This window comes from Nomascus leucogenys, chromosome 8, assembly GCF_006542625.1.
Source record: "Nomascus leucogenys isolate Asia chromosome 8, Asia_NLE_v1, whole genome shotgun sequence".
Lineage (NCBI taxonomy): Eukaryota > Metazoa > Chordata > Mammalia > Primates > Hylobatidae > Nomascus > Nomascus leucogenys.
In genome coordinates, this window is record NC_044388.1 from 99,012,444 (window position 1) to 99,027,251 (window position 14,808).

At 39.6% G+C, this 14,808-nt stretch overlaps 1 protein-coding gene across 5 annotated transcripts in view; it reads right to left on the reverse strand.

Annotated features, from left to right (window-relative positions):
- Positions 1-14,808, reverse strand: part of RC3H2 (ring finger and CCCH-type domains 2) — a 58,543-nt gene that overhangs the window by 33,037 nt on the left and 10,698 nt on the right. For all 5 annotated transcript variants that reach the window (XM_030817777.1, XM_030817775.1, XM_030817776.1 and 2 more), the window contains 3 exons: positions 12,486-12,603; positions 9,901-10,134; positions 2,194-2,369 (listed from right to left, as the gene is read on the reverse strand). In XM_030817777.1, the coding sequence (XP_030673637.1) occupies positions 2,194-2,369; positions 9,901-10,134; positions 12,486-12,603 (528 nt within the window). The remainder of the gene's footprint in view (positions 1-2,193; positions 2,370-9,900; positions 10,135-12,485; positions 12,604-14,808) is intronic.

Consider the following 14,808-nt stretch of genomic DNA (forward strand, 5'->3'; position numbering starts at 1 on the left):
TGTAAGTAGAAAATTATAGTAAAAGTTATAAGGTTTGATGGCAACAAAGAGGAAAGGGAATTAAATTAGGGAGAAGAAAGGGATTTCAGAAACGGCTTCTCCCAGCTGAAAGCTACATGAATTGATTTGTGCACAATAAACAGGAGTTTCCAGAGCAAAGAAAGGTGAGGAGGCCAGGGATGGTGGGCTCATGCCTGTAATCCCAGCACTTTGAGAGGCTGAGGTGGGTAGATCACTTGAAGTCAGGAGTTTGAGACCAGCCTGGCCAACATGGTGAAACCCCATCTCAAATAAAAATATAAAAACTAGTCAGGCACGGTGGTGGCAGGCACCTGTACTCCCACCTACTCGGGAGGCAGAGGTTGCAGTGAGCTGAGATAGCATCACAGCACTCCAGCGTGAGGGACAGAGTGAGACTCCGTCTCAAAAAAAAAAAAAAAAAAAAAAAGGAAAAAAGAGAAGGGGGAGAAACAGAATTTTTAAAAGAGAAGCAAGTGGTGAAATAGAAACATGAAAAAGCAGAGCACATAGGGTTAAGGTATGATACAGGCTAGAGAAGAATAGAGGGCATTATATACTACGACAGGAAATTTGGATATTATTATGAAGGGAATATGAAACCACTGACTTTTTTTGCAGGGGTGGGGACGGGGAGGACAGGGTCTTTGTCACCCAGGCTGGAGTGCAGTGGCACGATCTAGGCTCGCTGTAGCCTTGACTTTCTGGGCTCAAGCAATCCTCTCGCTTTGGCCTCCCAAAGTGCTGGGATTACAGGTATAAACCACTGCACAGAGCTGATTGAGGATTTTTAAGCAGAGAAGTGACATGATCAGATTTATGCTTTAAAAAACATCACTTTGGTAACAATAGAGGATAAAGATAGACAAGCAAGGAATCCAGCTAATAGGTAGGCATATATTACTACTACCACATGATAATTAAGAAATTTTCTAGGGAGGCTGAGGCAGGAGGACGGCCTGCGCCCAGGAGTTCAAGGCTGCAGTGAACTGTGATGGCACCACTGCACTCCAGCCTAAGCAACAGAGCAAAAGTCTGTTGCTTTAAAAAAAAAAAAAAAAAAATGAAAAGAAGAAATTTTCTGCTACCAGAGAAATTATCATCAGGGTATTTATATAGCTTTAATTTCTACTTAAGTAGTAAAAAACTATACATTCAAAAAGTACAGAGTTTTACAGGGCCTAGTGAGGTTGTGTGTGGAACCAGAGATTAATTTCAATTGTTGCCCTAAGAGCATGAAACTAAACACTATGACTATGAGGCAGATAGTGTCCAAGCCTCATTAGTGGAATTAAATGAATTCACTTCAACACATTTCTATTATCAACTACCTGTTACCTCAAACTAAGTGGTCTGCCAAAGAAACATTTTTCTGTCTGTACTATTTTCACTCTTGGGGGCTATAAAACCAACAAAATAACCTAAATAAGCTTTTGTTTCAAATTTAAATGTTTTACTTTCATAGAAGCCAATAGGCCTTTCTATTTCCAAGTACATGAGCCTTTCTCAAGACCCAGCCAGCAACCTACACTCTTCGATCATAAAAACACTTTAAGGATTCACCTTGCTTTCAGTATCTGTCACTACCTGCTAGACTATTAGACAATGAAACTACATTTTAAAATATCTTGGGGTTCTTCCCTACCCTTTCCACTAAACAAAAAACAACATCTAAAAGCAGAGTAGGCCAAACTCCTCAACTTTCCATTTCCTGGTTGTATCTGAGATAACATGTAGGCCATTTTCAGATTAAAGGTGTTAATCTAATCACTACAGAGAATGAGATAACAAAAATAATTATGGGTTACAAAGTTTACATACTCCTTACGAAGTTTCCGATATAGTCTCTGATTTCCTTTTAAGAAAGACACTAAATGTAAAGAAATGAGGCTTCTGCAGTCCACTTTTACTTGATAAGAGTCAAGTTTACCAAATGATTTCCTTATGTTCTTTCTGTTACTAACATTTTCACATATATGCTCTTATTTTGCCAATAGATAGTAACGGGTACTACCAAAAGGTGGTATCACAGATGCAATCTATGCAGAAGGAAAGTTTCCTCTCAACTCTTGTAAGCATTCTGCATTGCTAGGGCCTCTAGACTGGGTAACACGAATTTCAGGAAGTCTCTGTCTCACAAACAGGCATGTCTTTACATAGATACTTAATGCTTACCTTAAAACAAGAAGCTCGATACAGTAGTTGCACAACATGACCAATACTTGTTTTTGATGCCTGAGGAAATCTTGGTTCTAGTCTCTGCACAACAAAAAGTACCAGAACTTTCCTTGAGAGGGCGGAACCATCTTCTAATGCCAGTAACACCAGCTTCAAGGCCTCTTCTTGCATAGCTAAAAATATTAAAGGAACATGAGTTCATGACAAATGAGGAACCCATCAGATCATGTGTGTCATAGGCATCTTTGGGTATTAGAGTTTATAGTGGCCCATTACCCATAATTTATATTTAATTAGCACAAAGAGGACATCACACGTACATAATTTAAAAGGTAATCAAGCAAAATAAAACATACTTTCCATAAATAAAACATATTTTCCACTAAATACCAATCAGAACACAAGTTAACAGAACTTAAAATATATTCTGTATTTAACAGTCAATTAGATGACGATAATGTTAAGGTAAAAAAAAGTCATTTATAAAACACATAGCTGGGTGTGGTTGTTCATGCCTGTAAATCCCAGCATTTTGAGAGGCCGAGGCAGGAGGACTGTTTGAGCCCAGGAGTTTAAGAACAGTTTGGGTAATATAGGAAGACCCTGTCTCTACAAAAAAATGTTAAATATTTAAAAAATTAGCCAGGCATGGAGGCACGTCCCTGTGGTTCCAGCTGCTTGGGAGGCGGAAGTGGAGGATCACCTGAGCCCATGAGGTTGATGAGCTGTGATCACGCCACTGCACTCCAGCCTGGGTGACAGAGACCGACCCCATCTCAAATAAATATATAAAAATTAGGCCAGCCGCGGTGGCTCACGCCTGTAATTCCAGCACTTTGGGAGGCCAAGGTGGGCAGATCACAAGGTCAGGAGATCGATACCATCCTGGCTAACGTGGTGAACCCCGCCTCTACTAAAAATACAAAAATTAGCCAGACGTGGTGGCAGGCACCTGTAGTCCCAGCTACTTGGGAGGCTGAAGCAGGAGAATGGCGTGAACCCGGGAGGTGGAGCTTGCAGTGAGCTGAGATCGTGCCACCACACTCCAACCTGAACAACAATGCGAGACTCCGTCTCTTAAAAAAAAAAATTAAACACACAGAACTACTCTGACAATGATATGCAAGGGACCTACAGTAGGCTTATAATAAATGGTATTGTTTTCATGCATGAGACTGTTACTTTGCCTGTCAGAACTATTTTGTATATAATTTAAAAAATGATATTAGCCTCTGAATGCAAAACCCAAAGAAGGTATTAATTTCATTTATGTTGCTTTACAGCCAGGAATATATGGTATAATCTGAAGCTAATCATTAGAGAACATCAGACAAACCTAAATTAAGAAATATTCTGAGACTGGGCACACTGGCTCATGCTTGTAATCCCAGCACTTTGGGAGGCCAAGGTGGGCCTGAGGTCAGGAGTTCCAGACCAAGGAACACCTGAGGTCAGGAGTTCCAGACCATCCTGGCCAACATGGTGAAACCCCTTCTCTACTAAAAATATAAAAATTAGCTGGGCATGGTGGCATGCATCTGAGTCCCAGCTACTCAGGAGGCTGAGGCAGGAGAATCCCTTGAACCCAGGAGACGGAGGCTGCAGTGAGCCGAAATTACGCCACTGCACTCCAGCCTGGCGACATAGTAAGAGTTCATCTCCAAAAAAAAAAGAAATATTCTGTAAAACAAATGGTCTGTATTCTTCAGGAATATCAGTGTCATGAAAAGCAAAGAAAAGCTGAGGAACGGTTCCAGAATAAAGACAACTAAAATGTATAGAAAGTGATCTTGAACTGGATCTTACACTTGAAGAAAATAAATACTATAAAAGATATTTTTGGAATAGTTGACAAAACTGGAATATGAACTACAAATTGTATATAGTACTGTATTGTCTCATTAATTTTTAAAAATTTAATGAATATAATATTGTTACATAAGACAGTATCCTTGTTTTTAGGAAAACTAAATACTTTAGTTTTAAAGTATTAAAAGGAAAGGAGCATAAAACAAGCAACCTATTCTCAAATGGTTCAGAAGAGAGGGAAAGAATAACAAATATGACAAAATATTAGAAACTGCTGAATGTCAGTAAAGAATATACAAAAAATTCTCTGCATTATTCTTACAACTTTTCAGTAAATACGAAATTATTTCAGAATTACAAATTACAAATACATGGTTATCAATCAAAACAATAGAGCTTAAGAGCTGAAAGATTATCTAGATTCAAAATACAAACCCTTTTTCTAAGTGAGGCTACTGAGGTGCAGAGAAGTTAAGTGACTAAACCAAGGTAACATATCTAGTTACCAGCAAAATTGGAACTATAATGGCAAAAACCACAATTACTTTTGCACCAATCTAATAGAACCAAGGACTTTTAAAATTCTTTAAATTTTTTCTTTTTCTTTTTTTTTTGCCACCCAGGATTTCTCTGCTAGCAAGGACTTCTTTAAAAATTGAGATAAAATTAACCATTTTAACCGCACAATTCAGTGGTATTTACTATATTCACAATGTTGTACAACCATCAACTTTGTCTAATTTAAGACATTTTCATCACCCCAAAGGAAACTCATCGCCATTAAGCAGTCACTGTTCATACACTTTATACACAGCCCCTAGCAACCACTAGTTGGCTGTCTGGTTTCTTTCATTTAACGTGTTTTTTTTTTTTGGGACAAAGTCTTGCTCTGTCACCCAGGCTGGGGTGCAGTGGCACGATCTTGGCTCACTGCAACCTCCGCCTCCTGGGTTCAAACGATTCTTGTGCCTCAGCCTCCCAAATAGCTGGGATTATAGGTGTACACCACCATGCCCAGCTGATTTTTTTCTATTTTCAGCAGAGACAGAGTTTTGCTATGTTGGTCAGGCTGGTCTCAAACTCCTGACCTCAAGTTATCCACCCGCCTCGGCCTCCCAAAGTGCTGGGATTACAGGTGTGAGCCACTGTGCCGGACCTAATGTAGTTTTTTTGAAGCTCATCCACATGTAGCATATATCAGTATTTATTCATTTTATGGCTGAGGAATGGCCTATTTATAGATACACAACAATTTGTTTATCCATTTATCACTTGATGGACATTCGGATTGTTTCCACCTTTTGACTACTGTGAATAATGCTGCAATAAACATTTGTATACAAGTATTAGTTTGAATACTTGTTTTCTATTCTTTTGGGTATATACCTAGGAATAAAACTGCTGGGTCATATGGTAATTCTGTTTAACTTTTTAAGGAACTGACAAATTGTTTTCCAAAGCAGCACACCATTTTACCTGCCTACATTCTCCACGTTCTCATCAATATTTGTTATGTTCAGGCCGGGCGCGGTGGCTCATGCTTGTAATCCCAGCACTTTGGGAGGCCGAGGCGGGCGGATCACGAGGTCAGGAGATCGAGACCACGGTGAAACCCCGTCTCTACTAAAAATACAAAAAAAAATTAGCCGGGCGTGGTGGCGGGCGCCTGTAGTCCCAGCTACTCGGAGAGGCTGAGGCAGGAGAATGGCGTGAACCCGGGAGGCGGAGCTTGCAGTGAGCCGAGACAGTGCCACTGCACTCCAGCCTGGGCGACAGAGTGAGACTCCATCTCAAAAAAAAAAAAAAAAAAAAAATTTGTTATGGTCCATTTTAAAAATTATGGCCACTCCTAGCATTTTGGGAGGCCGAGATGGGAGGATCACTTGAAGCCAGAAGTTCCAAAGTTACAGTAGCTATAATCGTGCCACTGCACTCCAACCTGAGCAATGGAGCAAGACCCTGTCTCTAAAAAAATGAAATAAAATAATGGCCAAGTGGGTATAAACAAGTATGTCACTGTGATTTTGATTTGCATCTCCCTAATAACTAAATACACTCAGGATTTTTTCATGTGCTTGTTAGTCATCATGTCTCTTCTTTAGAGAAATGTCTATTCAAGTTATTTACCCACTTCTAAGTAAGGTTGTTTTTGTTTCTGAGCTGTAGAACAAAAGAGATTTGACACCTAGTCTAGTGCTTCTTAAAGTAAACATCAGGAAATATCTAAAGGTAACATTCTTAAATTCTGTATAAAAGTAGATTTTTGAAATATTTTAAAACTTTGTATAATGGAAAATTTGCCTCACTTTTAGTAATGCTAAGATTTATCAGTGGGTTCAGACTTTATCCATCTACTATAAATTTCCCCAGTAACCTCTCATCTAATGGGTTTAACAGCTACAAATAATTCTTGCTGAAGCCCATTAATACATTTGGGGATTCAAAATTGTGATTTTTCTAATTCTATCATTTTCTAAATGTATTATTAGTTTGAATTCAGCTAAAAGAGAAAACTTTCCTCAATATATAAGAACTGTCCCTGAAATTGTTTGTACATATTGTGTTTCAATCCTTTGGAGTCATTCATTATGATGTTTAAATTGCCCCACTTACATCTAGTAGGAGCTCCTTCATGTTCAATTCTTTGTCCTTTCAACAAAACTGTCTCTCCCTCCTCTCTTTCTCTGGGGGTCAACTGATCCTCCCACCTCAGCCTCCCAAAGTACTGGGATTATAAGCTTTTTTGCTTCCCCCCTCCCCACCTAGCACAAGACTTCCTACCCTAGGACTGGAATAAGGCATTTACCAAAAGAGCCCTGCCTCCTTTTAGTGGGAAATGGTATATATGAAAGCCCACAATCTGGGTGTTATGGTTATTCATCACTTCCAAGCATTTTCAGTGGACAGACCTTGGACATTGGCATTTTTTAGAAATAGAAAAACAATTGAGTCTGTACTGATATTGCCAATTCAAATTTAATGCTGCAGGAGTTTTACTTAAATCTTTGATTTTATACTTGTATCTTTTTTTTTTTTTGAGACGGAGTTTTGCTCTTTCACCCAGGCTAAAGTGAAATGGCATGATCTCGGCTCACTGCAACCTCTGCCCCCAGGTTAGAGCAATTCTCGTGCCTCAGCCTCCCAAGTAGTTGAGATTATAGGAGCCTGCCACCATACCTGGCTAATTTTGTATTTTTAGTAGAGACAGGGTTTCGCCATGTTGGCCAAGCTAGTCTTGAACTCCTGACCTCAGGTGATCAACCCACCTCGGCCTCCCAAAGCGCTGGGATTACAGGCGTGGGCCATCGCGCCCGGCCTTGTATCTTTTTTTAAAATGCTGAAAGCCTTGGTTCTGGTGGCATTAACATAATTATTTGCTTGCTTTTTTTTTTTTTTTTTTTTTTTGAGACAGAGTCTCACTCTGTTGCCCAGGCTGGAGTGCAGTGGCGCAATCTCGGCTCACTGCAAGCTCCGCCTCCCGGGTTCACGCCATTCTCCCGCCTCAGCCTCTCCAAGCAGCTGGGACTACAGGCGCCCGCCACCACGCCCGGCTAATTTTTTTGTATTTTTAGTAGAGACGGGGTTTCACCGTGGTCTCGATCTCCTGACCTCGTGATCCGCCCGCCTCGGCCTCCCAAAGTGCTGGGATTACAAGCCTGAGCCACCGCGCCCGGCCTTGCTTGCTTGTTTTATCCAACTGTGTGTCTGTTTAAGTTTCTAAATAACAATACCAGAATTATGAACAATATGACAAATAAGTATAATTTAGGATTTATTATATATTCCACTAGGGATATAAAAGTCAAAACACTGTGTTCTAAAGTAACCTGAAATAATTCATTCTCAAATGGATATGCTACCAACTTGTTTTAGCTTTATTTTTAGGTATTATTTTGACCATTTTTAATTAAATTTAAAAAATATTTAAAGTTGTTTTATAATTACATAAAACATTTATGTGGTTCCAAAGTACAAAACAAGACAGAGTTGGCAAAGTCTAGCTTCTGTCTTCGTCTGCTTTCCCTTGATTCCTCGTTCTTCTACATACTGGTATTAGTCTTCTATTTTTTTTGCCATTGTTTCTTTTAGAAAATTTAAATGAGTAAGTGGATTTTCTCCCTCCTTCTCTTACTTAGAAAGTACCATACTGAGCACATTATTCTGGACCTTGCTTTTATTTTTTAACTTACCAACGTATCTGGAGGTCACACCCTAGCAGAATATATACTTCTTCCTCATTTCTTTCGACAGCTGCATAGTACTACACTGGAAGGATATACCACAGTTTATTATACTAGTACCTTATTACGCATAGGCATTCAGGTTGTTTCCAGATGTTTGCTATTACAAATAGTGCTTTTATAACTGTATGCATTCTGTACCTGCTGTTGTCTCTTTGGGATAGATTCCTAGAAGTGGGATTGCTAGACCAAAGGGTAAACACAGAGGTAATATTTTCAGATGTTGCCAAATTCCTTTCTTTAAAAGTCTGTACCACTTTGCATGCCCATGACTACTGGATGAGAGTACCTCACACCCTTGCCAACAGAATATATTTTCAGACTTTAAGATTCTGCCAATCTGATAGGTGAGAAATGGTATTTCTTGCACCTTTTGACAATTTTTCAATTGGTTGTTGGGCCTTTCTCTTCTGAATTTTTAGACATACCTTATATATTAGTTATATTAGTCCTCTGTGTATGTTTGTTATGTAATTTATAAATATTTTCCCCAGTTGGTCTTCTTTTTCCTTTGCTTATAATTTTTTTGTGATGTAAATTAAACATAAAATTATATAGTCAAATATCAATTTCTTCCCTTATTGTTTCTAAGATTTTGAGTTAAAGTTAGAAAAATGTTCCCTACTCACAAGTTATACAGAAATACATTCTTTTATTGGTTTTTATTACCTGTATAATTTGTTTTTATTTTTAATAAGGATTTCTGACATGTTTGTAATTTATGTAGTTTATAGAGAATAAGAAATGCATCTAATTTTGTTTTTTCCACATTTTGATCTAGTTGTCCCAACATCACTTATTAAAATTTTCCTTTCCAAAAATAAATTCTACCCAAACTGTAGTTCTAAATCACAAAGTTCAAACAATAAACCTTCAAGAAGAAAACACAGGAGGGAACTTCATAACCTTGGTATAGGTGAAGATTTTTTAAGACAGAACATAGATAACACTAACCATAAATAATTATCCCCTAAAAATGATCAAGACTTTAAACATTTTTTTTCAGACCAAAAAATAAGCTTACCTTTCTTTGGCTTATTACGTGTTCAATCTTAGGCCTCTAACTTGGTTTTCTAATTTGTAAAACTGTAGCTATATTGCCTATGTTGACGGCAATTGAAACTTAAATGAGAAATTTTGTTTTAAAACACAAAAGCACTGTCTATCATATAAATTAAGATTAATAAAAACAGATTTATATTGGCTGGGTGCAGTGGCTCACACCTATAATCCTACAACTTTGGGAGGCTGGGGCAGGCAGATCACCTGAGGTCAGGAGTTCCAGACCAGCCTGGCCAACATGGTGAAACTCTGTCTGTACAAAAAACAGAAAAATTAGCCGGGTGTGATGGCGTGTGCCTGTAGTCCCAGCTACTTAGGGGGCTGAGTCACGAGAATTGCTTGAGCATGGATGTCGAGGCTGCAGTGAGCCAAGATTGCACCACTGCACTCCAGCCTGGGTGACAGAGTGAGACCCTGTCTCAAACAAAACAAAACAGCAATAACAACAACAACAAAAACAAATTTATCTTTAATTATATCAAGATTTGTACATATAAAGACGGGTTGAGTCTCAGGATTCACTGAGCTCCAGAAATTGGCATCCTCAAGCCCCAATAGCTAATAAAAAAGGTAAGATAGTAACCTATCTTACCTGGCCCTAAAAACTGGCATCCTCGAGCCCTGACAGCGGCCCATAGATTGGCAGACAACTGCTGAGGGTTCTGGTGCTGTAATATCAGTTCTGTCACAGTTCTTTCTCCAAGGGACCGAGCTGCTCGCATGGCTCTTACACGACCTTCTTCCTCCACCAGTTGACAGTTTACAAGTGTCACCAGTTTCCTTTGCATTGGACGGCTCAGTGCACTCTGGTTCAAGCTAGCTACACCTTTAGGAAAAGGGAAACAAAGGGAGCTAAAGTTTTTTCAATAAAAAATAAAAGTCAATTTTCATTATCTGTATTTAACGATTAAGCCACAATTCCTAATGAGTCCCTTGTAATGTGCTTTCATTTTTCTAACAGTATTCTGTCTCTGTTATTATTCTACAGTAATAAGAAGCCTAATTTTTAGCTACTTTAGCAGTTTAACCTAAAAGTAAAAATGACTCTTTTTTAATTGTATATAAGACATTTAGAATACTGCTTAATGGTAAGCTCTTAGATTCTACTCCTATGTACCTATGTAAGAATACTGCTCCAGCAATTCTCCCCTCTCCCACATTATCAAATTTTCCCTCTTTACTTGAACATTTCCATCATCACAGAATAAGAACAAGTATGCTGTTATTTCATCCACCTAAAATACAAATATTTTCATTGATCCTGCTTCCCCCACCAAATCTGCCCCATTTCTTTTTTTTTTTTTGGAAACAGAGTCTCACTCTGTCGCCCAGGCTGGAGTGCAGTGGCACAATCTCAGCTCACTGCAACCTCTGCCTCCTGGGTTCAAGCAATTCTCCTGCCTCAGCCTCCCGAGTAGCTGGGATTACAGGCGAGTGTCACCACACCTGGCTAATTTTTTTTGTATTTTTAGTAGAGATGGGGTTTTATCGTGTTGGCCAGGGTGGTCTCAAACTCCTGACCCCAAGTGATCTGCCCGCCTCGGCCTCTCAAAGTGCTGGAATTATAGGCGTGAGCCACTGTGCCCAGCCTCTGTTCCATTTCTTTCTTCTCTTTTGCAGCAAATTTTCTAGAGTTGTCTATACTCGTTGTTTCCTAGTCTATTGCCTTAACTACTTGGCCAATTGTAGATCACTACAATTGATCTATTCACTACTTCCAATTCCTTGTTTCACAATCTCTGAAACCTACCCCAATAAAATTTTTCCCAATATCACTTGACCAAACTTGCTAAATTGGTTAAATTAGTTAATTCTTAGTTCCTTATTTTATCTGACCTTCCAACAGCATTCAACACACATGATTACTCATCACTCCTTTAAAACACACTATTTGGCTTACTAATGGATCCCAACACTAGAAGAATGCCTGACACTCTCAGTCCATGCTCTTTAGATAGCTGTTCAACAAATGAATGAATGAATACGGATAAGTTTCTCAGTAAAATCACTATGGCCACATACACAACAGTGCAAAGCATTCAGCAGGTACAAAATACTCAATATATTCATTCATTCAACAATTGTTTATTACACCTATGATGTGCTAAGTATGCAGTGATAAAATTTCAGTTTTGTCATAGACTTAAAATAATTTATTACACTTGTACGTCTATCTCCCCCAGTAAACTGTGGGCTCCATGATGGCAGTGACCTTAGTCACTGTTTAGTGCTCAATAAAATTTAATGAATGACTGAATGAATACATGCATACATGAAGCTGTCTTAATAGGACTTATCAAAACTAATATTCTGTTACAGCACTATTACACAATGAATTCAAATAACGTACAAATTTCAAGATGCAGTGACTCTGGTAATTTTTTTTTTTTTTTTGAGACAAGGTCTCACTCCTATTGCCCTGGTTGAGTGCAGTGGCACGATCACAGCTCACTGCAGCCTCAACTTCCTGGGCTCATGTGATTCTCCTACACTGGTCTCCTCAGTAGCTGGGACTACAGGAGTTTGTCACCATGCCCAGCTAAATTTTTGTGTTTTTAGTAGAGATGGGCTTTCGCCTTGTTGCCCGGGCTGGTCTCAAACTCCTGGGCTCAAGAAATCCACCCACCTTAGCCTCATACAGTGCTCAGATTACAGGCATGAAGCCACCACGCCCAGCTTGAATTTTTTTTTTTTTTTTGAGACAGAGTCTTGATCTGTCACCCAGGCTAGAGTGCAGTGGCACCATCTCGGCTCACTGCAAGCTCTGCCTCCCAGGTTCATGCCATTCTCCTGCCTCAGCCTCCAGAGTAGCTGGGACTACAGGCGCCTGCCAAGACGCCCGGCTAACTTTTTGTATTCTTAGTAGAGACGGGGTTTCACCGTGTTAGCCAGGATGGTCTCGATCTCCTGACCTTGTGATCCACCCACGTTGGCCTCCCAAAGTGCTGGGATTACAGGCGTGAGCCACCGCGCCCGGCTCCAGCTTGAATTCTTAATAACAATATTGGTTATTTTCAGAAAATAGGACAACATAATTTTCTCAATCTATACATTTTTCAAGGCATTTCTCAAGCAAACTCCTCTTCCATAACTTAATAGGGTGTCCACATCAAGTCATTCAAAGTAAATGTACTACCAAGTCCTACTTATCAGTAAAAATGCATTTTATGAACTTACCTTTACCTCCACTTAGTGGTTTTAAGTAGAGTGCCAAATCCTCAACGCATTTCTTTGCAACCTCATAGTGTTTATTCTCACCTAGATTACTTAACTTAATTGACTGATGATCTGGTACCTTAAAAAAAAAAAAAAAAAAAGGAATATGGCAGAAATACATTCATCCAGCTCATGCAACTATTATTTATGTACTTGATAATAATCTTGGTGAGTATAAAATTATAATGCATAGATAATACATGAAAGCCATTTAAGTAAAATTAAAGTCAAACACCTAGCCAAACTGCTTTCCACAAACCAAAAATAAGGCTGGGCATGGTGGCTCATGCCCGTAATCCCAGCACTTTGGGAGGCCAAGGCGGCAGATTAACTGAAGTTAGGAGTTTGAGACCAGCCTAGCCAACATGGTGAAACCCCATCTCTACTAAAAACTACAAAAATTAGCCAGGTGTGGTGGTGGATGCCTGTGATCCTAGCTACTCAGGAGGCTGAGGCAGGAGAATCTCTTGAACCCAGGAGGCTGAGGTTGCAGTGAGCTGAGATCACACCAGTGTACTCCAGTCTGGGTGACAGAGTGAGACTCCATCTCAAAATAACAACGATAACAGCAACAACAAAAAATAACATACTTAATAGCAGGAGCTGTGTGGATTAACGAAGGAAGAAAAGAAGCAGAAAGTTAACAGTATTGTATCCATGCTAATTTCTTGGTGTTGGAATGATAACATTAGGTTAAGCTGTGGAAAGTTATACAAGTTCTCTGAATAGTATTTTTTGCAACTTTTTTGTAAGTCTGAAAGAATCTCAAAATTAAAGAGTGGACAAAAAAAGACACAGTTGTTTTTTTTTTTCCCATAGCACTTATCACCTTTTTACTATATTATTTACTTAAGATAAGCATTGTAAGACAGAGTGTTCTCATTCAAAGGTCAAAACTTGGGTAAAAATTACAGCTCTGCTACTTCTATGAATGACCTTGAGTAAATTACTTAACTGCTCCAAGTCATAATTTCCAAATCTGCAAAATGAAGATGAAAATCTGTATTTTGTAGTGCTGCTATAAAAGTTCAATATAGGCCAGGTGCAGCGGCTCATGCCTGGAATCCCAGCACTTTGGGAGGCCGAGGCGGGCGGATCATGAGGTCAGGAGATCGAGACCATCCTGGCTAACACGGTGAAACCCAGTCTCTATTAAAAATACAAAAAATTAGCTGGGCGTGGTGGCGGGTGCCTGTAGTCCCAGCTACTCCAGAGGCTGAGGCAGGAGAATGGTGTGAACCTGGGAGGCGGAGCTTGCAGTGAGCCGAGATTGCGCCACTGCACTCCAGCCTGGGTAACAGAGCAAGACTCCGTCTCAAAAAAAAAAAAAGTTCAATATAATTCAATAAATAATATTTATGGAGAGCTTACCATGTACTGGGCACAGTTATAGGTACCATTGATATATCAATGAGCAAAACAGACAAAATGTTTTGCCTTTGTGGAGCTCACATTTAGTGGAGAGGGGAAGACGTAGCTAATCAATAAATTAAAAACATAATAAATATGTAGTGTTCCAAGAAGTGAATTATAGAGCAAAGATAAAGGGGACTGGAAATACTAGCGAGGGGTTACAATTTTAATTAGGGTGGTCAGGATTGGCTCCCTTGAGAACTGTGAGATATGAAAAAAGAACACGAAGAGAGAGGCTGGGCACGGTTGCTCACGCCTATAATCCCAGCACTCTGGGAGGCCAAGGTGGGCAGATCACTTCAGGTCAGGAGTTCGAGACCAGCCTGGCCAATATGGCAAGACCCCATCTCTACTAAAAATACAAAAATTATCCAGGCATGGTGGCGCGCACCTGTAATCCCAGCTACTCGGGAGGCTGAGGCAGGAGAATCACTTGAACCTGGGAGGTGGAGGTTGCAGTGAGCCGAGATTGCGCCACTGCACTCCAGTCTGGGTGACAGTGAGAGATTCCATCTCAATAACAACAAAAAAGAAAATGGAGAGAGACTGAACGTTCTAGGCAAAGGTAACAGTAACTACAAAAGCCATCAGTTGGCAATATACCTGGTATATCTGAGAACTGGCTAAGAAGCCAGTGTAGCTTAAGCAGAATAGGAACCGTAGTAGAAGAGGTAACAGAATTCACACTGTAAAGACCTGTAGGCAATTTAAGAACCAACTGAGATAACATTTACAAATGATATTAACTCAATACCTGTTGACCTATAGCAGATGCTAAATAAATGGTAGCTAGGTTTCTTTGTTTTATTTATTTATTTTTTTTGAGACAGGGTCTCACTCCCATCACCCAGGCTGGAGTGCAGTGGCACAA